General features: G+C 41.8%; 1 protein-coding gene across 4 annotated transcripts; it reads left to right on the top strand.

Moving 5' to 3' along the window:
- Positions 1-8,653: 8,653 nt before the first annotated feature.
- On the top strand, positions 8,654-25,807 carry cd40 (CD40 molecule, TNF receptor superfamily member 5). Of its 4 annotated transcripts, XM_046365929.1 has the most exons (10): positions 8,654-8,911; positions 21,506-21,584; positions 21,717-21,842; positions 22,612-22,758; positions 22,954-23,047; positions 23,173-23,231; positions 24,153-24,245; positions 24,331-24,362; positions 24,464-24,695; positions 24,931-25,807. In XM_046365929.1, the coding sequence occupies exons 1-10, from the start codon at positions 8,831-8,833 to the stop codon at positions 24,945-24,947; spliced, it is 960 nt and encodes a 319-aa protein (XP_046221885.1). In that variant the 5' UTR covers positions 8,654-8,830; the 3' UTR covers positions 24,948-25,807. The 4 variants fall into 4 exon arrangements, with proteins under 4 accessions (XP_046221885.1, XP_046221884.1, XP_046221887.1 ...); XM_046365928.1 differs by having other exon boundaries at positions 8,655-8,911; positions 24,464-25,807; XM_046365930.1 differs by having other exon boundaries at positions 8,656-8,911; positions 24,207-24,245; positions 24,464-25,807.
- The last annotated feature ends 318 nt before the right edge of the window (positions 25,808-26,125 follow it).

The raw sequence follows: 26,125 nt of genomic DNA, 5'->3' as shown, positions 1-26,125 counted from the left end.
CTATCCCAGTCTGCTGTTCCCACATGCTTCAAGAGGGCCACCATTGCTCCTGTTCCCAAGAAAGCTAAGGTAACTGAGCTAAACGACTATCGCCCCGTAGCACTCACTTCCGTCATCATGTAGTGCTTTGAGAGACTAGTCAAGGATCATATCACCTCCACCCTACCTGACACCCTAAACCCACTCCAACTTGCTTACTGCCCCAACAGGTCCACAGACGACGCAATCACAATCACACTGCACACTGCGTTAAACCCATCTGGACAAGAGGAATACCTATGTAAGAATACTGTTCATCGATTCCAACTCAGCATTTAACACCATAGTACCCTCCAAACTTGTCATTAAGTTTGAGACCCTGGATCAACACCCGCCCTGTGCAACTGGGTCCTGGACTTTCTGACGGGCCACCCCCGGGTGGTGAGGGTAGGAAACAACTCCACCCCGCTGATTTTCAACACTGGGGCGCCACAAGCGTGCATTCTGAGCCCTCTCCTCCACTTCCTGTTCACCCATGACTGCGTGGCCATGCACTCCTCCAACTCAATCATCAAGTTTGCAAGACACTACAGTGATAGGCTTGATTACCAACAACGACAAGATGGCCTACAGGGAGGAAGTGAGGGCCCTCGGAGTGTGGTGTCAGGAAAATAACCTCACACTCAACGTCAACAAAACAAAGGAGATGATCGTGGACTTCAGGAAACAGCAGAGGGAGCACCCCCCTATCCACATTGGATGTGACAGTAGTGGAGAAGGTGGAAAGTTTTAAGTTCCTCGGTGTAGACATCATGAACAAACTGAATTGGTCCACCCACACAGACAGCGTGGTGAAGAAGGCGTAACAGCGCCTCTTCAACCTCAAAAGGCTGAAAAAATTTGCCTTGTCACCAAAAACACTCACCACTTTTACACATGCACAATCGAGAGCATCCTGTCAAGCTGTATCCCTGCCTGGTACGGCAACTGCTCCGCCCACATCCATAAAGCTCTTCAGAGGGTAGTGAGGTCTGCACAACGCATCACCGGGGGCAAACTACCTGCCCTCCAGGACACCTACACCATCCGATGTCACAGAAAGGCCAAAAAGATCATCAAGGACAAGAACCACCCGAGCCACTGCCTGTTCACTTGTTAAACAGCCATAGCTAACATTGAGTGGCTGCTGCCAACATACTGACTCAAATCTCCAGCCACTTTAATAATGAAAAATTGGAAGTAATAAATGGATCACTAGTCACTTTAAACAATTCCACTTTATATAATATTTACATACCCTACATTACTCATCTCATATGTACAGTGCCTTGCGAAAGTATTCGGCCCCCTTGAACTTTGCGACCTTTTGCCACATTTCAGGCTTCAAACATAAAGATATAAAACTGTATTTTTTTGTGAAGAATCAACAACAAGTGGGACACAATCATGAAGTGGAACGACATTTATTGGATATTTCAAACTTTTTAAACAAATCAAAAACTGAAAAATTGGGCGTGCAAAATTAAGTTAATACTTTGTAGCGCCACCATTTGCTGCGATTACAGCTGTAAGTCGCTTGGGTATGTCTCTATCAGTTTTGCACATCGAGAGACTGAAATTTTTTCCCATTCCTCCTTGCAAAACAGCTCGAGCTCAGTGAGGTTGGAGAGCATTTGTGAACAGCAGTTTTCAGTTCTTTCCACAGATTCTCGATTGGATTCAGGTCTGGACTTTGACTTGGCCATTCTAACACCTGGATATGTTTATTTTTTAACCATTCCATTGTAGATTTTGCTTTATGTTTTGGATCATTGTCTTGTTGGAAGACAAATCTCCGTCCCAGTCTCAGGTCTTTTGCAGACTCCATCAGGTTTTCTTCCAGAATGGTCGTGTATTTGGCTCCATCCATCTTCCCATCAATTTTAACCATCTTCCCTGTCCCTGCTGAAGAAAAGCAGGCCCAAACCATGATGTTGCCACCACCATGTTTGACAGTGGGGATGGTGTGTTCAGGGTGATGAGCTGTGTTGCTTTTACGCCAAACATAACGTTTTGCATTGTTGCCAAAAAGTTCAATTTTGGTTTCATCTGAACATAGCACCTTCTTCCACATGTTTGGTGTGTCTCCCAGGTGGCGTGTGGCAAACTTTAAATGACACTTTTTATGGATATCTTTAAGAAATGGCTTTATTCTTGCCACTCTTCCATAAAGGCCAGATTTGTGCAATATAAGACTGATTGTTGTCCTATGAACAGAGTCTCCCACCTCAGCTGTAGATCTCTGCAGTTCATCCAGAGTGATCATGGGCCTCTTGGCTGCATCTCTGATCAGTCTTCTCCTTGTATGAGCTGAAAGTTTATAGGGACGGCCAGGTCTTGGTAGATTTGCAGTGGTCTGATACTCCTTACATTTCAATATTATCGCTTGCACAGTGCTCCTTGGGATGTTTAAAGCTTGGGAAATCTTTTTTGTATCCAAATCCGGCTTTAAACTTCTTCACAACAGTATCTCGGACCTGCCTGGTGTGTTCCTTGTTCTTCATGATGCTCTCTGCGCTTTTAACGGACCTCTGAGACTATCACAGTGCAGGTGCATTTATACGGAGACTTGATTACACACAGGTGGATTGTATTTATCATCATTAGTCATTTAGGTCAACATTGGATCATTCAGAGATCCTCACTGAACTTCTGGAGAGAGTTTGCTGCACTGAAAGTAAAGGGGCTGAATAATTTTGCTCGCCCAATTTTTCAGTTTTTGATTTGTTAAAAAAGTTTGAAATATCCAATAAATGTCGTTCCACTTCATGATTGTGTCCCACTTGTTGTTGATTCTTCACAAAAAATACAGTTTTATATCTTTATGTTTGAAGCCTGAAATGTGGCAAAAGGTCGCAAAGTTCAAGGGGGCCGAATACTTTCGCAAGACACTGTATATACTGTACTCTATACCATCTACTGCATCTTGCCTATGCCATTCGGCCATCGCTCATCCATATATTTATATGTACATATTCTTATTCATTCCTTTACATCTGTGTGTATAAGGTAGTTGTTGTGAAATTGTTAGATTGCTTGTTAGATATTACTGCTCGGTCAGAACTAAAAGCACAAGCATTTCGCTACACTCGCATTAACACCTGCTAACCATGTGTATGTGACCAATAAAATGTTATTTGATTTGATTTGTCTTCCCTGTAACGCACAAGTCCGATGATGCTGTGACACACCTCCCCAGACCATGATGGAACCACCTCCAAATCGTTACCACTCCAGAGTACAGGACTCGGTGTAACGCTCATTCCTTCGACCATAAACGCGAATCCGACCATCACCCCCGGTGAGACAAAAACGTGACTCATCATTTTGCTAGTCCTGTCTGGTCCAGCGACGGTGGGTTTGTGTCCATAGGCAACATTGTTTCCGGTGAAGTCTGGTGAGGACCTATTTACAACAGGCCTACAAGCCCTCAGTCCAGCCTCTCTCAACCTATTGCAGACAGTCAGAGCACTGATGGATGGATTGTGCGTTCCTGGTGTAACTCGGGCAGTTGTTGTTGCCATCCTGTACCTCTCTCGCAAGTGTGATGTTTATCTGTACCGATCCTGTGCAGGTGTTCTTACACGTGGTCTGCCACTGCGAGGATGATCACTTGTCCTTCCTGTCTCCCTGTAGCACTGTCTTAGGCGTCGCACAGTACGGACATTACAATGTATTGTGCTGGCCACATCTGCAGTCCTCATGCCTCCTCGCAGCAGTCCTCATGCCTCCTCGCAGCATGCCTAAGACACGTTCATGTAGATGAGCAGGGACCCTGGGCATCTTTCTTTTTTGTGTTTTTCAGAGTCTGTAGAAAGGCCTCTTTAGTGTCCTACGTTTTCATAACTGTGACCTTAATTGCCTACCGTCTGTAAGCTGTTAGTGTCTTAACGACCGTTCCACAGGTGCATGTTCATTAATTGTTTATGGTTCATTGAACAAGCATGGGAAACAGTGTTTAAACCCTTTACAATGAAGATCTATGAAGTTATTTTGATTTTTACAAATTATCTTTGAAAGACAGGGTCCTGAAAAGGGGACATTTCTTTTTTTGCTGAGTTTGTGTATGACCAATAATATTTGATTTGATTTGAGCCATCATGTTGGTTTTAATTTCCAACTTATTTACATTTGTTTTTACTTACACTTGTGTGTTGACTTCTCCATATTAATGTTGCTTTTAGGTTTTGGATGACTTTTTTTAGCGGATGTACAATCATCGCGAATTAAATTAAGGGGCGTTTCAGCCCGGAGAGAACATAATTATACACTCACAAACTGATCAAAAACGAGGGCTGAGGGGCTTACGTTGCCTACTCCCCTTGATTGGCTAATCATTTGGACCGATGACAAAGATGGCCGCGGGGATTCCCCCAAAGGTATTTAAGGCGAAAGTAAGTGGCGGGTGTGTCTTTTTTAAAATATAGGTTTGATGCGCAGCCAGAGGCATCTCGCAGTGCCTGCTACTGCCTAGCGCAGTATATTGTATTGATTTTTTTTTCGTAAAAATGTTGGGTCACATACACATGGTTAGCAGATGTTAATGCGAGTGTAGCGAAATGCTTGTGCTTCTAGTTCCGACAATGCAGTAATAACCAACAAGTAATCTAGCTAACAATTCCAAAACTACTACCTTATAGACACAAGTGTAAGGGGATAAAGAATATGTACATAAAGATATATGAGTGAGTGATGGTACAGAGCGGCATAGGCAAGATACAGTAGATGGTGTTGAGTGCAGTATATACATATGAGATGAGTATGTAAACAAAGTGGCATAGTTAAAGTGGATAGTGATACATGTATTACATAAAGATGCAGTAGATGATATAGAGTACAGTATATACATATACATATGAGATGAATAATGTAGTGTATGTAACATTATATTAGGTAGCATTGTTTAAAGTGGCTAGTGATATATTTTACATCATTTCCCATCAATTCCCATTATTAAAGTGGCTGGAGTTGAGTCAGTGTGTTGGCAGCAGCCACTCAATGTTAGTGGTGGCTGTTTAACAGTATGATGGCCTTGAGATAGAAGCTGTTTTTCAGTCTCTCGGTCCCAGCTTTGATGCACCTGTACTGACCTCACCTTCTGGATGATAGCGGGGTGAACAGGCAGTGGCTCGGGTGGTTGTTGTCCTTGATGATCTTTATGGCCTTCCTGTGACATCGGGTGGTGTAGGTGTCCTGGAGGGCAGGTAGTTTGCCCCCGGTGATGCGTTGTGCAGACCTCACTACCCTCTGGAGAGCCTTACGGTTGTGGGCGGAGCAGTTGCCGTACCAGGCGGTGATACAGCCCGCCAGGATGCTCTCGATTGTGCATCTGTAGAAATTTGTGAGTGCTATAGGTGACAAGCCAAATTTCTTCAGCCTCCTGAGGTTGAAGAGGCGCTGCTGCGCCTTCTTCACGATGCTGTCTGTGTGGGTGGACCAATTCAGTTTGTCTGTGATGTGTACGCCGAGGAACTTAAAACTTACTACCCTCTCCCAAACTCTTCCATCGATGTGGATAGGGGGGTGTTCCCTCTGCTGTTTCCTGAAGTCCACAATCATCTCCTTAGTTTTATTGATGTTGAGTGTGAGGTTATTTTCCTGACACCACACTCCGAGGGCCCTCACTTCCTCCCTGTAGGCTGTCTCGTCGTTGTTGGTAATCAAGCCTACCACTGTTGTGTCGTCCACAAACTTAATGATTGAGTTGGAGGCGTGCGTGGCCACGCAGTCGTGGGTGAATAGGGAGTACAGGAGAGGGCTCAGAACGCACCCTTGTGGGGCCCCAGTGTTGAGGATCAGCGGGGTGGAAATGTTGTTGCCTACCCTCACCACCTGGGAGCGGCCCGTCAGGAAGTCCAGTACCCAGTTGCACAGGGCGGGGTCAAGACCCAGGGTCTCAAGATTGAAGGGCACTATGGTGTTAAATGCCGAGCTGTAGTCGATGAACAGCATTCTCACATAGGTATTCCTCTTGTCCAGATGGGTTAGGGCAGTGTGCAGTGTGGTTGAGATTGCATCGTCTGTGGACCTATTTGGGCGGTAAGCAAATTGGAGTGGGTCAGGTAGGGTGGAGGTGATCTGGTCCTTGACTAGTCTCTCAAAGCACTTCATGATGACGGAAGTGAGTGCTACGGGGCGGTAGTTGTTTAGCTCAGTTACCTTAGCTTTCTTGGGAACAGGAACAATGGTGGCCCTCTTGAAGCATGTGGGAACAACAGACTGGGATAGGGATTGATTGAATATGAATATAAATAATGTATAGCGCAAGTGATGTGTGGTTATGGAAACTCATATCAGACTGAAATGTAAACAACGACAACAAAAAACTCCACGACATTTCACGACAACAAAAAACTCCACAACATTTCACGACAACAAAAAACTCCACGACATTTCAACGTGGACATTTATGTATTATTTGGTTGACGTTGATCAATGAGATTTCAACCTTTATTCACCCACTCAACAAGACAGCCAAAAGTTTGTTGAATTCCCAATGTGTTTTCACTATGCTTTCAACCATCTAGCACAACCAAATATCAATGGAAATATGTCAGAAGTTTGGTTTAGTTGTCATTTAAATATGTTATCACTGCGCTTTCAACCACTTAAAAGCAAAACAAAGTTCAAATGTGAATACAATGTCAGATATTCTGTATTTATACAACAATTGAATGTACTTTATCTAGCGTAACAAAATTAAGTGGATTGCATTCGAGATTACATTAAATGCATATAGTGCAAGTGAACAATTATGTTCGAGATTCTATGCAGATCATAGGAATTGTGATATGAGTTTCCATAACCGCAGACCTGCAAACTTTGCATGCCAACTTGAACATGCACACTTTCTATGGTTGCATAAGTAGACATTTATAGATACGTAACCTCAAAATGTGACATTGGATATTTTACTCAAAAGGTTGAATAAATACTATTATGTTAGTTTGTAAGATAACTTTAGGCTAAGGCTATTTACTGTATTACAAAAGTAATATTGTGTTTGGTCGACAACATAACCAAATATCAACATTTAAAGGATGTCTAATGCTTGGATAATTTCATCTGAGCCGCTGGCTTAATCCTATTCTTTAAGTTTGGTTTAGTTGGAGACTGAATTCAACATAACTTGTCAATAAAATAACACATTTTAATAGGCTATTTACTGTATTACAAAAGTGATTTTGAATTGTGTTTGGTTGTCAACGTTAACAAATATTTGAAGGAGATGTATATTTTGTGCTACTAACTTCTGGCTTTAATTCCCGTTTGTCTCCGTTTGTCTCCATTTAGCATAAATGAATAATTGATATGTTGGATTTATGTCCCCATCATAACCAAAAAGCAAAGTTGAAGAATAGGACTACATCTAATCTAATCAAACTTTAAATGTACTTTCAATAAAGTTTGATTTGATTTAGTCCTATTCTTGAGCTATTTTTGGTTGAGATGGAGACGTGAATCAAACATATTAATTAATAACTTGACGATTACATTTTGAAATCAACCAAGGCTTGAAACCCTAGGCCTCTATGTATTGTCTGTTTTTAGTTGAACTGTGGGTTGAATTGAAACCCAGCAGCTGTTGATGACTTTGCAAATACTATATAGGCCTAAACAGTATCATAGATGATATATGACTTGGTTACATTTAATTAGCTCTTTGATAGCTGCCCTTTTGACAGACTTTGCGAACATCAATGAATCTATCTAGTTATTAAGAGATCTCTCAATAATCTTTCTCAGGATAGCACATTGGTAGCAGTCACTGACAAATATCTAAGCTAATTAGGGCTGGGCATGATAACATTTTGGGATGGGAGACCAAATGCATGCCTATAGATAAATCAACTCTCCAGTAGGAGGTGCTGCCCAGCCTATTGTTTTTTTTTTCCTGATTGTGGATAAAACATTGAAGATGTGAAGTTGTTTCAAAGGTACAAATTCAACATATTTTATACAAGGTTTGATTATGTTGAAAATTGATTACCATGATGGCATAATCCTGTGGTTGAAATGTCACCCTCAAAACAACAGTTGCTTACTTTTTGAATAAGATCCCATGTTTTTTCCACATACTGTAGATTCCACATCACAATACCTGGCACATTATGTTTATTCAACCAGTTTGTCTCCAGTGGGTATTATAGAAAGTGTATATTTAAAAAGTGTATATCAGAATGTACCAAGATTTACAATTATATTTGAGTTCTTATTTAGAGCTACTTACAGTCAGTGCTTTCATCTTAAAATAGCTAGCTGGCGGGGCTCACGGGTGCCCGCATCCCCGCTGCTGACACCAGTGTAGAAAATGTGGGAAGCAAATAAAGTGGGAAATGACACTCCCAAACTATTGGTCTCATGGCAAGCACAAACCACACTCCCAAATAGGCTTACGTTATTTCCATCGAGCCTGACCTCTTCAACCTAAACTTGATGTACAGCTATGATAAATAGCCTAATCAATGATCACATTTTTCACAAAAATATTGGTAGGCCTAACGTTTACATGACTCATGAATGTTCGTTCGTGCATTCCACATCTTGAGTACGTTAAACCTCGGGCATTTTACAGGAAACGGTCACGTGTGTTTGTCTTTTAAGGAATCCCCCATGTTTCAAGTCACTTATATATTCTCCGAGTCCAGCCCACCGCTCAGCTCGTTGTCAAGAGACTGCCCGTAGGTCTACAGTACCGTTGCTTGACTACCCAGACTCGTTGCTCTGGACAAACGCTACGCCTTACCCACGTTTATGTAGCGTGAAGGCTTGTACAGTAGCCTATTTGCGGAGTGGAATTGCATAGAAGCGGATGAGAGGAGTTCCAAAAATAATTGGTTGTTTTATTACGACAAGGATCGAAATGATCGTTCTGCTTTTATGTATTCTGTCGGTGAGTAGCTTAGGTTACTTTTTATTATTGTGTGCTACATTGGCATACGTCTTTTGCATTCAGGGAACCATATACAATACATAATATGCTACAAATAGCCTATTTTGATGTTGGGTTTCTTTTGAATTAATTTTACAATTGAAGCAATTTTAAACAAGTTTGCCAAATGCGTCAAAGCTCATTCAACACTTTCACATTCGATTTCGTTTTGAAGCAACTGCCTCTACAAAAAAAATGTCAGTTAAAGCTACAATGTTGCAATATTTTGTTATTTTACTATCTCTAATGTGAAGCATTAACACAACTGACGTGCGTTAATGTGTGGTGATGTGGTTTTATAGGCAATAGTGGCCAATCCTCAAAAGGGCTTTTTTGAGATACCACAACCTGAGGTTTTCACGTCTCGTCTCTAATGCCTCCCATTTGTGAAATGGATTTGACAGCAAAAGTGCTTAAATTGATAGATATTATGACAAACCCCTAAACTCAAAACGTGCAGAATAATGCCTGGCTGAAGGGGTTTTGGCCACATAGGTTAATGTAACCCGGACAAGTCGCTTGCACGAGCGTCGCAAAATACATTTAGAAAGCCATGCTATTCAACTATTGCTCCCACACTGCTTGCGGGTGACGCCAAGGGCCAAAATAGAAGTCATTCCTATTTCTGACGCAGATCGAGCTGAAAGTCCTGCCTCTCCCATCTCTTCATTGGTTTATAGAAGCAGGTACCAACCTCATTGGTTATACCCACGTGGGTGATTGAAAAACTTTGTTGCCGGTTGTCGTGGTAATACAATGAATGTTTAGATGCGATCACCATATAAATTCAAAGATGAAAAAGCCTGGAAGGAGGAGAGATGACTAGAAATTATTCTGGTTGGCTGTTTTATGTGTGGATTAATTGCCGGAGTAGAGGTCCTTGTGCATTGCAGGTAAAATAACAACTCAATGTTTATATCCCAGGACAAATTAGCTAGCAACAGCAAGCTAACTAAATAGGACAAAGTAACGATAGCTAGCAAGTGCAAGCTAACTAGCTAAATTGCCATACATGTTTAATGCTTTTCAACCTGTCCCCAAATTAATGTAATTGGTTCAGAGTTTGTTTGGATATTTTAACCTGCATGCCGTGATCGCGTTTGGTGTAGGGGGGCAAAATAAATGTATGTATGATGGCGCACTCGCGCAGCCGGTTTGGGTTAAGTGTCAAGTGTGCTGCAGCAACTATGAATATGTATGATGAATGTAAGCTTTACTTTTTAGTAGTGCTCTAAGGAAAAAATATGGACTGAGACAGTGAAAAATGTTTTTTCTTTTCAGTAAAAAGTTCCTATGTAGATTTTATATGTTCAGCCTCTTGCAATTACGTTAGATTTTACCCCAAATCAGAGGTGGCTGGTGGGACAAGCTATAGGGGGACGGGCTCATTGTGATGGCTTGAATGGAATAAATGGAACGGTATCAAACATGTAGAAACTATTCCATTTATTCCATTCTAGACATTTCAATCCTCCTATAGCTCCTTCCACCAGCCTCCTCTGCTCCAAATCAATGATGGTGTCCAAAATTCAATATGGCTGCCACAATATCATTAACTGGTGGTTTAATCATCTGTATATACAGTACCTGTCAAAAGTTTGGACCTACGGTTTTATTTTGTTTCCTATTTTCTACATTGTAGAATAACCGTGAAGACATCAAAACTATGAAATAACACATATGGAAACATGTAGTAACCAAAAAAGTGTTAAACAAATCCAAATAGATTTTTTTATTTTTTAGATTCTTCAAAGTAGTCACCCTCTGCCTTGACAGCTTTGCACACTCTTGGAATTCTCTCAACCAGCTTCACCTGGAATGCTTTTCCAACAGTCTTGAAGGAGTTCCCACATATGCTGATCACTTGTTGGCTGCTTTTCCTTCACTCTGCGGTCCAACTCATCCCAAACCATCTCAATTTGGTTGAGGTCGGGTGATTGTGGAGGCCAGGTCATCTGATGCAGCACTCCATCACTCTCCTTCTTGGTCAAATAGCCCTTACACAGCCTGCAGGTGTGTTGGATCATTGTCCTGTTGAAAAACACTTTTTTATTTTTTATTTCACCTTTATTTAACCAGGTAGGCTAGTTGAGAAAAAGTTCTCATTTACAACTGCGACCTGGTCAAGATAAAGCAAAGCAGTGCGACACAAACAACAACAACACAGAGTTACACATGGAATAAACAAACAGTCAATAATAGAATAGAAAAGTCTATATACAGTGTGTGCAAATGAGGTAGAATAAGGGAGGTAAGGCAGAGGTAAGGCAATAAATACAAATGGGTGCTACGGGTAGGTGCTGCTATAGTGACTAGTGAGTTGAGATAAAGCGGGGCTTTACCAAGCAAAGACTTATAGATGACCTGGAGCCAGTGGGTTTGGCGACGAATATGAAGTGAGGGCCAGCCAACGAGATCATACAGGTCACAGTGATGGGTAGTATATGGGGCTTTGGTGACAAAATGAATGGCACTGTGATAGACTGCATCCAATTTGCTGAGTAGAGTGTTGGAGGCTATTTTGTAAATTACATCGCCCAAGTCAAGGACCTGTAGGATAGTCAGTTTTACGAGGGTTTGTTTGGCAGCATGAGTGAAGGCTGCTTTGTTGCGAAATAGGAAGCCGATTCTAGATTTAATTTTGGATTGGAGATGCTTACTATGAGTCTGGAAGGAGAGTTTACTGTCTAACCAGACACCTGGGTAGTTGTCCACATATTCTAAGTCAGAACCGTCCAGAGTAGTGATGCTGGATGGGCGGGAAGGTGTGGGCAGCGATTGGTTGAAGAGCATTCATTTACTTTTACTTGCATTTACATTGGCATTGAAGCTCAATGACTTAAATGTAAATGTTAATGTAAGCTCGTCTGGAGGTTAGTTAACCTCTAGCATCGAGCAAACCCGTATCCGGGAGCGTAATCATAGCCTCAAGCTCATTACCATAACGCAACGTTTCCTATTCATGAAAATCGCAAATGAAATGAAATAAATATATTCAAACACAAGCTTAGCCTTTTGTTAACAACACCGTCATCTCAGATTTTCAAAATATGCTTTTCAACCAAAGCTACACAAGCATTTGTGTAAGAGTATTGATAGCCTAGCATAGCATTAAGCCTAGCATTCAGCAGGCAACATTTTCACAAAAACAAGAAAAGCATTCACCTTTGAAGAACTTCGGATGTTTTCAATGACGAGACTCTTAGTTAGATAGCAAATGTTCATTTTTTCCAAAAATATTATTTGTGTAGACGAAATAGCTCCGTTTTGTTCATCACGTTTGGCTAAGAAAAAGACCGGAAAATGCAGTCACTTACAACGCCAAACTTTTTTTCCAAATTAGCTCCATAATATCGACAGAAACATGGCAAACGTTGTTTAGAATCAATCCTCAAGGTGTTTTTCACATATCTATTCGATAATCTATCAGTGGTAGCAGTTGGCTTCTCATCAGAAGCAAACAGAAAAATACTGCAGCTGGAGATTACGCAATAATTGCGACGAAGGACACCAAGTGACCACCTGGTAGATGTAGTCTCTTATGGTCAATCTTCCAATGATATGCCTACAAATACGTCACAATGCTGCAGACACCTTGGGGAAAACGTGGAAAACGTAAGCTGACTCCTAGCTCCTTCACAGCCATATAAGGAGTCATTGGCATGAGGCGGTTTTTAAAAATGCGGCACTTCATGATTGGATTTTTACCTGGGTTTTTTCTGTAATGTCAGTTCTGTGGCACTCACAGACAATATCTTTGCAGTTTTGGAAACATCAGAGTGTTTTCTTTCCAAAGCTGTCAATTATATGCATAGTCGAGCATCTGTTCGTGGCAAAATATCTTGTTTAAAACGGGAACGTTTTTCGTCCAAAAATTAAAATAGCACCCCCTATATCCAAGAAGTTAACACCATGTCCAAAGAAGGACCAGATGTATACATAATGGTGTCGTCTGCGTAGAGGTGTATCAGAGAATCACCTGCAGCAAGAGCGACATCATTGATGTATACAGAGAAGAGAGTCGGCCCGAGAATGGAACCCTGTGGCACCCCCATAGACTGCCAGAGTTCCGGATAACGGGTCCTCCGATTTGACACACTGAACTCTGTCTGAGAAGTAGTTGGTGAACCAGGCGAGGCAGTCATTTGAGAAACAAAGGCTATTGAGTCTGCTGATAATAATAATAAATAATAATATATGCCATTTAGCAGACGCTTTTATCCAAAGCGACTTGTGGTGATTGACACAGTCAAAAGCCTTGGCCAGGTCGATGAATACAGCTGCACAGTATTGTCTCTTATCGATGGCGGTTATTATATCGTTTAGGACCTTGAGCATGGCTGAGGTGCACCCATGACCAGCTCGGAAACCAGATTGCATAGCGGAGAAGGTACGGTAGGATTCGAAATGGTCGGTGATCTATTTGTTAATTGGCTTTTGAAGTCCTTAGAAAGGCCAGGTAGGATAGATATAGGTCTGTAGCAGTCTGCGTCTAGAGTGTCTCCCCCTTTGAAGAGCGGGATGACCGCGGCAGCTTTCCAAACTTTGGGGATATCAGATGATACGAAAGAGAGGTTGAACAGGCTAGTAATAGGGGTTGCAACAATATCGGCAGATCATTTTAGAAAGAGAGGGTCCAGATTGTCTAGCCCGGCTGATTTGTAGAGGTCCAAATGATAGTCCCACTAAGCGCAAACCAGATGGGATTGCATATTGCTGCAGAATGCTGTGGTAGCCATGCTGGTTAAGTGTGTCTTGAATTCTACATAAATCAGAGTGTCACCAGCAAACCACCATCACACCTCCTCATCCATGCTTCACGGTGGGAACTACACATGCAGAGATTATCCGTTCACCTGCTTTGTGTCTCACAAAGACACGGCGGTTGGAACCAAAAATGTCACATTTGGACTCATAAGGCCAAAACAGATTTCCACCGGTCTAATGTCAATTGAATATAGAGAAGGCAGCAGACGGCTTGACATGACAACACCAAGCATTCCAAGTCACAAACACCTCTGAGGATCAATGAGGCAACTCAGAGGCTCCAACGAAAGGAAAGAGAACCCTGGACATCTTCTCCATAGCTCTACCTCTTGCGGTATACCAACTGTGGTATAACTTGTGGCTCCAGGATTGGGCTCTTAAGTCACCTCCTTATTATTTGGAAGTAAGCTTGAATAATTGCTAGTCCAATACTGTTGCCTGAATCCAACATGACCTTCCGCTGGCTCACTGCATTTGTGATGCCCATTGGGATGTTCCAGTGCACTCTTATGATATTTGGGTTGAGCTGGCACATTTATCTAAAACAAAAAATCATGTCCACCATCCTGGCTGTCTGCCCTGGAGTTGCCTTATACAGCGGCAAGAAAAATCTGAACCCTTTGGAATTACCTGGATTTCTGCATACATTGGTCATAACATTTGATCTGATCTTCATCTAAGTCACAACAATAGACAAACACAGTGTGCTTAAACTAATTACACACAAATCATTGTATTTTTCTTGTATATGTTTAATACATAATTTAAACATTCACAGTGTTGGTTGGAAAAAGTATGTGAACCCATGACTTCTCCAAAAGCTAATTGGAGACAGGAGTCAGCTAACCTCAATTAGATTGGAGTTGGTTAGAGCTGCACTGCCCTATAAAAAACACTCACAAAATTTGTGTTTGCTTTTCTCAAGAAGCATTGCCTGATGTGAAACATACCTCGAAAAAGCGATCTCAGAAGACCTAAGATTACAAATTGTTGACATGCAAGAAGCTGGAAAGGGTTACAAAAGTATCTCTGAAAGACATGACGTTTACCAGATACCGGTAAAACACATTTTCTATAAATGGAGAAAGTTCAGCACTGTTGCTACTCTCCCTAGGAGTGGTCGTCTTGCAAAGATGACTGCAAGAGCACAGCACAGAATGCTCAATGAGGTAATGAAGAATCCTACAATGTCAGCTAAAGACTTACAGAAATTTCTGGAACATGCTAACATTTCTGTTGACGAGTCTACGATACGCAAAACACTAAACAAGAATTGTGTTCATGGGAGGACACCACGGAAGAAGCCACTACTGTCCAAATAAAACATTGTTGCACGTCTGAAGTTCGCAAAAGAGCACCTGGATGTTCCACAGCGCTACTGGCAAAATATTCTGTGGGCAGATTAAACTAAAGTTGAGTTGTTTGGAAAGAACACAACACTATGTGTGGAGAAAAAAAGGCACAGCACACCAACATAACCTCATCCCAACTGTAAAGTATGGTGAAGGGAGCATCATGGTTTGTGGCTTCTTTGCTGCCTCAGGTCCTGGACAGCTTGCTATCATCAACGGAAAAAGGAATCCCCAAGTTTATAAAGACATTCTGCAGGAAAATATAAGGCTATATGTCTGCCAATGAAGCTCAACATAAGTTTGATGCAACAGGACAACGTCCCAAAACACATAATTAAATCAACAACAGAATGGCTTCAAAATAAGAAAAAACACCTTCTGGAGTGGCCTATTCCTCTTTCTGAAACTGTTTCGGTTCAGCAATATTTTGGGGTGTCTGGTGTGAACTCTCTCTTGAGGTCATGCCACAGCATCTCAATCGGGTTGAGGTCAGGACTTCCTCAACCGATTGAGATGCTGTGGAATGACCTCAAGAGAGCGGTTAAATAAATAATAAACAGACACAGCCCTTTCACAGACTCTCCTTCACAACCAGACAACCAACCATTACACTACAGCAGTATCCTCAGCATCAATCAGACTGAGATAACTATAGTCAATGGGTCTCGTTGGCATGCAAGCTGCATCTGCTGAGTGCCTGCACCCAACTGTCGTAGAAATGGAAACTGCTGTACTACAGGTTGCTTTCCTGTAACTTGGTTATGCTACGATGTGCTTGTGTTGTGAAAAACATGAACACAGATTGAAGAACTAGTTGTATTCAGCTATTCAAACACAACAGAGGCGGGGCAGTGCCACTCATAGTTTTGAGTTATATCAAAAGCAGTAGCGGTGGGTGGGTAAAATCACAGGGGAAGCCAAGTCAGGGGGAAAAAATGCAATTTATTACAACCTATGTGTTGTGATAATTGCATTGTTTGCTCTATAACCTGTTAGTTCATATGACTTCACAATGTGATAGACAGTGCTTTCGGAAAGTATTCAGACCCCTTGACTTTTTCCACATTTTGCTACATTACAGCCTTATTTTAAATTGGATGAGACATTTTTGTAAATCTATTTTTTTTCAATTAAACTGAAATAATACATGGTCATAATATTCAGACCCTTTACTCAGTACTTTGTTGAAGCACCTTTGGCACGATTACAGCCTCAAGTCTTCTTTGGTATGACGCTACAAGCTTGGCACACCAGTATTTGGGGAGTTTCTCTTATTCCTCTCTGCAGATTCTGTCCGGTTGGATGGGAAGCATCGCTGCTTTGGGCCACTCCAGGACATTCAGAGACTTGTCCTGAACCCACTCCTGCATTGTCTTGGCTGTGTTCTTAGGGTCAATGTCCTGTTGGAAGGTGAATCTTTGCCCCAGTCTGAGGTCCTTAGCACTCTGGAGCAGGTTTTCATCAAGGATCTCTCTGTACTTCGCTCCGTTCATCTTTCCCTCGATCCTGACTAGTTTCCCAGTCTCTACCACTGAAAAACATCCCCACAGCATGTTGTTGCCACCACCATGCTTCACTGTAGGGATGATGCCAGATTTGACGCTTGGCATTCAGGCTAAATTCAATCTTGGTTTCATCAGAGCAGAGAATCTTGTTTCTCATGGGTCCTTTAGATGCCTTTTGACAAACTCCAAGCGGGCTGTCGTGTACCTTTTTACTGAGGAGTGGCTTCCGTCTGGCCACTAACATAAAGGCCTGATTGGTGGAGTCCTTCTGGAAGGTTCTCCCATCTCCACAAAAGAACTCCGGAGCTCTGTCTGAGTGACCATCAGGTTCTTGGTCACCTCCCTGACCAAGGCCCATCACCCCTAATGCTCAGTTTGGCAGGGCGGCCAGCTCTAGGAAGAGTTGGTTTCAAACTTATTCCATTTAAGAATGATGGAGGCCACTGTGTTCTTGGGGACCTTCAATGCTGCAGACATTTTTTGGTAGCCTTCCCCAGATCTGTGCCTCGCCTCAATCCTGTCGCGGAGCTCTACGGACAATTATTTGACCTTGGTTTTTTCCACTAACATGCATATATAGACAGGTGTGTGCCTTTCCAAAACATGTCAAATCAATTGAATTTACCACAGGTGGACTACAATCAAGTTGTAGAAACATGTCAAGGATGTTCAATGGAAACAGGATCCACTTTAGCTCAATTTCGAGGCTCATAGCAAAGGGTCTGAATCTTATGTTAATAAGGTATTTTAGTTTTTTATACATTTGCAAAAACATCTAAAAACCTGTTTTTGCTTTGTCATTATGGGGTATTTGTGTGTAGATTGAGGAGTTTTATTTATTTAATCAATTTTAGAATAAGACTGTAATGTAACAAAATGTGGAAAAAGTCAAGGGGTCTGAATACTTTCCGAATGCACTGTATAGGCCTACGGACGAGACAAAGAATACACAGTGGCAGAATAAATTTAACCATACCTTTGTTTCATCACAAAACCGGAGAGCGACATCTGTCTGAAGTCTAGCACCACAGACTCACTGATTAGCCAAAACAAGCTCAATAACTGAATGCATGCACACACACTCCTATTGAATATGCATGAACGTGTATTGTGAGCAGGCCTATGCCACCTTAATCTACCCAGTTTAAAAAAAAGATTTACCATCCAAATAAATGTATTACCATTATGATGTTGTTATGAGTGAGATTGGTTAAAAACAAAGCCAAATGTATTGTTTGATTTAAACAAAAGTATGCATTAATGCATACCCGGCTGTTCCTGGGATATTTTTTCATAAAAAGGATTTAATGATATTGAACATCCGCCTAAAATATTGTTCATTGGCCTCCCTAAAAAATCCTGTTTGGTCATTCTCCAATTTACAGGGTATTTGAGCTCCATCTAATGGCAGTCATATTTGATTTTGGACGCCATATTGGATTTGCGGCAAAATCCAGGAAGGCCCCAAAGATAATCTGTGGTGGCCCCCTGACTATTGCAAGAGTAACTATATGTGTTTTTGTCAGGCAGAACCATACAGCACTGAATGAGAGCTAATTTTACTCGGAAAGTTGTCTATTAATCAGTTCCCAAAAATGACATTCATCATAATATTTATATTATATTCATAGGTCAATCAATCAATCAAATATATTTATAAAGCCCTTCTTACATCAGCTGATGTCACAAATTGCTGTACAGAAACCCAGCCTAAAACCCCAAACAGCAAGCAATGCAGGTGTAGGAGCACAGTGACTAGGAAAAACTCCCTAGAAAGGCCATAACTTAGGTAGAAACCTAGAGAGGAACCAGGCTATGAGGGGTGGCCAGTCTTTTTCTGGCTGTGCCAGGTGGAGAATATAACAGAACATGGCCAACAGAACGTGGCCATGTTCAAATGTTCATAGATGACCAGCAGGGTCATATAATAATAATAATCACAGTGGTTGTAGAGGGTGCAACAGGTCAGCACCTCAGGAGTAAATGTCATTTGGCTTGTCATAGCCAATCATTCAGAGTATCTCTACCACACCTGCTGACTATAGAGAGTTGAAAACAGCAGGTCTGGGACAGGTAGCACGTCCGTGAACAGGTCAGGGTTCCATAGCCGTAGGCAGAACAGTTGAAACTGGAGCAGCAGCATGACCAGGTGGACTGGGGACAGCAAGGAGTCATCTGGCCAGGTAGTCCTGAGGCATGGTCCAAGGGCTCAGGTCCTCAGAGAGAGAGAGAGAGAATTAGAGAGAGCGTACTTAAATTCACACAGGACACCGGATATGACAGGAGAAATGCTCCAGATGTAACAGACTGACCCTAACCCCCTGACACATAAACTACTGCAGCTTAAATACTGGAGGCTGAGACCAGAAGGGTCGGGAGACACTGTGGCCCCGTCTGACGATACCCCTGGACAGGGCCAAACAGGCAGGATATAACCCCACACACTTTGCCAAAGCACAGCCCCCACACCACTAGAGGGATATCTTCAACCACCAACTTACCATCCTGAGACAAGTATAGCCCACAAAGATCTCCCCCACTGCATAACCCAAGTTGGGGCGCCAACCCCGACAGGAGGATCACGACAGTGACTCAACCTACTCAAGTGACGCACGCCTACAAGGGACGGCATGGAAGAGCACCAGTAAGCCATTGACTCAGCTCCTGTAATAGTGTTAGAGGCAGAGAATCCCAGTGGCGAGAGGGGAACCGGCCAGGCAGAGACAGCAAGAGTGGTTCGTTGCTCCAGTGCCTTTCCGTTCATCTTCACACTTCTGGGCCAGTCTACACTCAATCATAGGACCTACTGAAGAGATGAGTCTTCAATAAAGACTTAAAGGTTGAGACCGAGTCTGCGTCTCTCACATGGATAGGCAGACATTCCATAAAAATGGAGCTCTATAGGAGAAAGCCCTGCCTCCGGCTGTTTGCTTAAAAATTCTAGGGACAGTAAGGAGGCCTGCGTCTTGTGACCGTAGCTTACGTGTAGGTATGTATGGCAGGACCAAATCGGGAAGAATCGGGAGGAGCAAGCCCATGTAATGCTTTGAAGGTTAGCAGTAAAACCTTGAAATCAGCCCTTGCCTTAACAGGAAGCCAGTGTAGAGAGGCTAGCACTGGAATAGTATGATAGTCAAGATTCTAGCAGCCGTGTTTAGCACTAACAGAAGTTTATTTACTGCTTTATCCGGGTAGCCGGAAAAAAGCATGGATGAATTTCTTTGCATCATTTTTTGGGCAAAGTTTCGGATTTTTGCAATGTTACGAAGATGGAAAAAAGCTGTCCTTGAAACAGTCTTGATATTTTCGTCAAAAGAGCGATCAGGGTCCAGAGTTACGCAGAGGACCGTCACAGTTTTATTTGAGATGACTGTACAACCATCAAGATTAATTCTCAGATTCAACAGAAGATCATTTTGTTTCTTGAGACCTAGAACAAGCATCTTTGTTTTGTCTGAGTTTAAAAGTACAACATTTGCCGCCATCCACTTCCTTATGTCTGAAACAGGCTTCCAGGGAGGGCAGTTTTTGGGCTTCACCATGTTTCATCAAAATGTACAGCTGTGTGTCATCTGCATAGCAGTGAAAGTTAACATTATGTTTCCAAATGACATCACCAGGAGGTAAAATATACAGTGAAAACAATAGTCGTCCTAAAACGGAGCCTTGAGGAACACCGAAATTTACAGTTGATTTGTCAGAGGACAAACCATCCACAGAGACAAACTGATATCTTTCTGACAGATAAGATCTAAACCAGGCCAGAACTTGTCTGTGTGTAGACAGATTTGGGTTTCCAATCTCTCCAAAAGAATGTGGTGATCGGTGGTATTAAAAGCAGCACTAAGGTCTAGGAGTACGAGGACAGATGCAGAGCCTCGGTCTGACTCCATTAAAATGTAATTTACCACCTTCACAAGTGCAGTCTCAGTGCTATGATGGGATCTAAAACCAGACTGAAGCATTTCATATACATTGTTTGTCTTCAGGAAGGCAGTGAGTTGCTGCCCAACAGCTTTTTCAAAAAAGTTTGAAAGGAATGGGAGATTTGATATAGGCTGACAGTTTAAAAATAGATATTTTCTGGGTCAAGGTTTGGCTTTTTCAAGAGAGGCTTTATTACTGCCATTTTTTTGTGAGTTTGGTACACATCCGGTGGATAGCGAGACGTTTATTATGTTAAACATTGGAGGGCCAAGCACAGGAAGCAGCTCTTTCAGTAGTTTAGTTGGAATAGGGTCCCGTATGCAGCTTGAAGGTTGAGGCCATGATTATTTTCATCAATGTGTCAAGAGATCTAGTAAACAATTTGAGAGTCTCCCTTGATCCTCAGAACAACTTTGCTTTGGAGGAATACGTCATTTGCTTTTGTGAGGTTTTCCACAAAGAAGTTAATGAATTTATCACTGCTGAAGTGAAAGCCATCCTCTCTTGTGGAATGCTGCTTTTTAGTTGATATTTCCACCTATTGTATCTCTGTGTTTTCAGGTCTATATTTCCAAGATGCATTAAGAGATCCTGGTGTGTGTGTGTGTGTGTGTGTCCACATTTGAGCAATTTCAGAGCTTACAATATTGGGTTACATGTAACCCCTTCCCCACCCCCCTCCAACCAGGCATTATTCTGCACATTTTGACTTTAGGGTGTGTCACAATATCTATCAATTTAAACTCTTTTGCAGTAAAAGAAAAAATCACAACCAGTCCATTTCATAAATGGGAGACATTTAGAGATATGAAAAATATGATTGTGTTTTGTTCTACCCCTGGTAGGAGTATCTCAGAAATGTGTCTGGCTTGCCACAAGCCTATTAGACTAGAGCGTGAATTTAGGTACTTTCCGCCCCTGTTGTAGTGGTTGATCTTGTGACGGTTGAGGTGAGAGAATAGATCATTGTAGGGACAATTTTTTTTCTACCTTTTTGTTGACAGGTTTTGACCGTGGTTTACTCATGTGATCCAGAAACACAGTACATAAAGAACGGGGTGTGTTGCAGTATGTGTGGGCCAGGTAAGGAAGAAAACATTAATTATTTGACATATCTGTACTCTTATCAGCCTTTTGAGTGAAACTGAGTCAATAAACCCTTGTTAGGATCTACACTCAATATTCATAATCCGCAAAACTATATTATCTTAACAGGCACCAAGATGTTATCCAGCCATAGCGGTTGTTTAGATCCACATTGTATGCCATGCCAAGAGGGTGAATACCAGCATGCATTCACAGACAAGAACCTCTGTAAACTGCAACCATACTGCGACCCAAGTAAGACTTTTGATGCTCTTTATGTGTTTGAAGACAAAGTATGTGTCCAAAATCAGATGTGTCATGCCCATAGGGGGCACAGGGGCAAGATTTGTACTGTAAAAAAAAAAAACATTGTTTCTCTGTAATGCTATTATCCACTTAGCAATTTGATGAAGTTGCCATTAGCTAGCCCAGATAGGTTCTCAATCCCGCAAACTCATAACTAGCTACCAAGAAGACATTTCAGGCTATCATTCAAGTTACAATAGCTTATCAGCTGGCATGCCTGCTGGCAAGGTTGGTAGACTTTAGAAAAGCAATCATGTACTGAATAAGACTCAGACCTTTAAATATTTTTACCCAGAGCTGCAAAGAAGCATATTTAATGTATTTGAAAAAGAACCTCCAGTCAGGAAGATACAGACAGCTGAAGAGGTATGCTTAGATATGCAGAAAAAGAGACCTATTTATTTCATAGAATTAATGATTATGGTTCTAGATTGCAGGGAAAAAAGCTGTTTCAGGTGTTTGAAAAATGCCCCCCCCCCCCCCCCTCCGGACCACCCCCCCTGCCATCCTCGCATACTTTCTGCCCCATCAGATTATTGGGGTGCATGACACCCCTGTCCGAAATGACACCCTTTTCCCTATTATTGCATTACTGCAGGCCCTGGTCAAAATAGTGCACTAAGGAATAGCATGCCATTTCAGATTCACGTAGGGCCTACTGTTTATCTGGCTTATCTGTTTGTAATAACGCAACACTTGTATCTCCTTCCTGCCACAGATAAAAACTTTGAGCACAGTACTAATAGGAACACGACAAGCCTCAGTCTATGCAAATGTAAGCCTGGATACCACTGTTCCAGTGAAGAGTGCCTGACATGTGTTCCACATACTAAATGCAGACCTGGAGAAGAGGTCAAATCCAAAGGTAGAAAAGACTCACTTTCCTCGTGCTATCAGCAACGATTGAGTTCTACGCTAGTGTGCCCTACTACGTGTTCAAACATGGCTTTTAAGTTTCTGTTTCTATTCTGTTATATTCTATTAAACTGCAAGAGTTAGGCTAAACTGTGTTCTTTTTGAGAATGTGGTCACTCGAACCGTATACTGTATATTTTCTCAGGTAACCCCATACATGACACGGTGTGTAAGGCCTGTCCTTTAAACATGTTCTCCAGTGACAGCTCTGCCGAGAGCAAGTGCAAGCTGTGGACAGTGTGAGTAGTTCGATCCTTGTACCATTAAAACAAATGTGATGTGTATGTTATCGAACTGTAGATGAAACCGCAGCCATCATACACATAATAATGTTGGTTTGTTTGATCCCAAATGATGTTTTCAGATGTACGTCTGAATTCAAAACTGAAGCCGAAGGGACAGCCACCTCAGACACGGTCTGTGGTAAGTACTATACAGGGTCTATTGAATGCAACACACATTTACACATATCACAACGTTTCCATTCTACCATACTGAATTGGGGAACTATAAAATATATTCCTTTATTGTCAGTTGACCATCACTTTCTCACAGTAACTCGTTCACTTGAATTGGGCTACATAGTAGGAGTGGCCTGTTTATCCTGGTTTCAAAATCAGACAGCTTAAGCCGAAAGTTGTGGTGGGGCTGTGCGGGAGTGTTTTCTCAGTATTACAGTAGCCTGTAGTAGGGCGGCCAACAATAGCCTGTAGTAGGGAGTCTAATACTAGCCTGTAGTAGGGCGGCCAACAGTAGCCTGTAGTAGGGCGGCCAACAGTAGCCTGTAGTAGGGCAAGTAACAGTAGCCTATAGTAGGGCAAGTAACAGTAGCCTGTAGTAGGGCAAGTAACAGTAGCCTGTAGTAGGGCAAGTAACAGTAGCCTGTAATAGGGCAAGTAACAGTAGCCTGTAGTAGGGCAAGTAACAGTAGCCTGTAGTAGGGCAAGTAACAGTAGCCTGTAGTAGGGCAAGTAACAGTAGCCTGTAGTAGGGCAAGTAACAGTAGCCTGTAGTAGGGCGGCCAACAGTAGCCTGTAGTAGGGCAAGTAACAGTAGCCTGTAGTAGGGCAAGTAACAGTAGCCTGTAGTAGGGCAAGTAACAGTAGCCTGTAGTAGGGCAAGTAACAGTAGCCTATAGCCTGCAGTAGGGTGGCCAACAGTAGCCTATAGCCTGCAGTAGGGTGGCCAACAGTAGCCTATAGCCTGCAGTAGGGACGCTAACAGTAGCCTGTGTAGTACCTCTGTCGACACTAGTCTAAGGGACACATAGGCTGTAGGCTATGGTTGGTTGGTTAACAATAGTTGGTTGAATTGTTTGTAATATTGTTTTGATTTACTTTACAGTGCCAGTACCCAATTCCTATGAAACAATAATCACAATTGTAATGGCCTTTCTAGCTGCAGTGGTTTTGGGTGTTGTCCTGTGCAAATTCAGAGGTATTTAACACTAATTGTATTATGTTATTTGAGTGATATCTTTACGTTGGAATCTTTGAGTAATCATATTTTTATTTTGTTCTAGGTCAACTCGGAGAGGCCTGCAAGAAAGCAAATGTACGTTCTCTATATACCTTTAGTACCAGCCGTGACAGTAATGCTGCTATTCTGTTATATTTAGATGCTAACTCACAGATGCATTGTGTCACTCACCGTAGGAATCCTGTATGGACTTTAATCTTAAGAGGGGAACTAAGAGGGCTACAGCAGATGGAAAAGCAGAAGAGGGAAACGCAGGACCTGAAGAGGGGAGGGAACAACTTCAACCTATAATCCAAATTGAAGAGCCACCATCAACACCATACCCATCATTGCCAGGTCCTCAAATACCAGAGGAGGTTGAAGCTAAAGACATGTCTGAAAATGGACAATTGGTGGTGCAGGAGGAGGGTAAATCTCACCATGTTTCTGTTTCTGATACGCAAAGTGTATTTTATGAATAGCTATAGATCATATGACCACCTGGCTTCACCTATTGCTTAACATGACAAACAACAACCAGGTTGTGCATTAATTAATACAGTAGCGGTGTGTGGGTAAAATCACTGGGGAAGCCAAGCCAGGAAAAAAGGTCATACTACAACCTATGTTGTGATAATTGCGTTGTTTGCTCTATACCCATTAGTTCATACACCACCGTGATATACAATAAGACGGTGACAACAAGAAGACAACAGTCACACAGTGGTGGAATAAATTCCGCGACACATACGTTTTCGTTTCATCACAAGACCGAAGAGCTACATCTGACCCGTTGAAGTCCACAAAGCATATTGCATGTAACAAACAGTTGTGTTACCTACAGCATGGTCAATAAAGTTTTATGTATCTGACAGTTACTAAAGAGCTACTGAATTAGAACCACAGAATTACCTCAAGTCACTACAAAGACAACATGAACACTGTCCCCGCTATTCCAGCACCATTTCAACTTAAAACATTTAAACATCATCAATCAAGGCTATATATGCTTAGTTTAATACACTGAAAACAAACTTAAAAATACCATAAACATTTTAGTCCAATCAATGTTGCTAAATATAATTCTGGCTGTGTGCGTGTGTGTGTGCGCAAGTGGGAAAAAAAGAAAGTTCACTCACCCTAATTGTAGATTAGTTGAACGCCAATGCCATCCTCCTCTCTTTTATGTTGGCAAAACGTTCTATGGCTTTGTCATATAGTATGCTTTTAGTTTTTATTTTCATAGGCTACCTAGATAAAAAGCTTGCTATCCTAACTTCCTCACATGGGCAACAATGATTGATATGGTTGAATGTTCTGTATATTGTAAATTGTTGTAAAAAGTATTGGTTGCTGTATTCTGTTATAGAAGATGTTCATAAGCACACTAGAGAATGGCTTTTTTATTATGTCGTTCTGTTTTAATTACTCTCCTTTGCATTAAACTATCAAAAATAAATGCTACTGAGTTGTTCATAAGTACAATGCCCATTCAAATTTGAAATGTCTGTTTTGTTTTTTTATTAAAAATCAAGAGACTATTTTTTTGTGTGTCTCAATTTTAGTTACATTTATAAAGTATAGATTATAATATTGTTGGAGCACACAGTACCTGGCCTTTTCTTTTACAGTACTTTTACATTTGTGGGTCAGTAGCAGGTACTCAGGTTTTCCACAAGGGGGGGGTAGTGCTTCACTAGAACCGTGAGATTAGAGCATCAGGGGGTGGACTTCACCCTCTGGTGGCTCTCAGTGGTGGAAAAAATACCCAATTGTCATACTTGAATAAAAGTAAAGATACCGTAATAGAATATGACTCAAGAAAAAATGAGGGTTACCAATTAAAATACTACTTGAGT

The sequence above is a fragment of the Oncorhynchus gorbuscha genome, linkage group LG10 (assembly GCF_021184085.1).
Source record: "Oncorhynchus gorbuscha isolate QuinsamMale2020 ecotype Even-year linkage group LG10, OgorEven_v1.0, whole genome shotgun sequence".
NCBI lineage: Eukaryota > Metazoa > Chordata > Actinopteri > Salmoniformes > Salmonidae > Oncorhynchus > Oncorhynchus gorbuscha.
This window is presented reverse-complemented; position numbering and strand designations above follow the sequence as displayed.

What these genes read in the sequence shown, in the direction of transcription:
- cd40 (XM_046365928.1), top strand. Translation starts at nt 8,831, where the DNA reads ATGAGAGGAGTTCCAAAAATAATTGGTTGTTTTATTACGACAAGGATC. An exon ending in TGCTTTTATGTATTCTGTCG is followed by an intron (nt 8,912 to 21,505) that starts GTGAGTAGCTTA and finishes TTTTGTTGACAG; the next exon opens with GTTTTGACCGTGGTTTACTC. An exon ending in TTGCAGTATGTGTGGGCCAG is followed by an intron (nt 21,585 to 21,716) that starts GTAAGGAAGAAA and finishes TTATCTTAACAG; the next exon opens with GCACCAAGATGTTATCCAGC.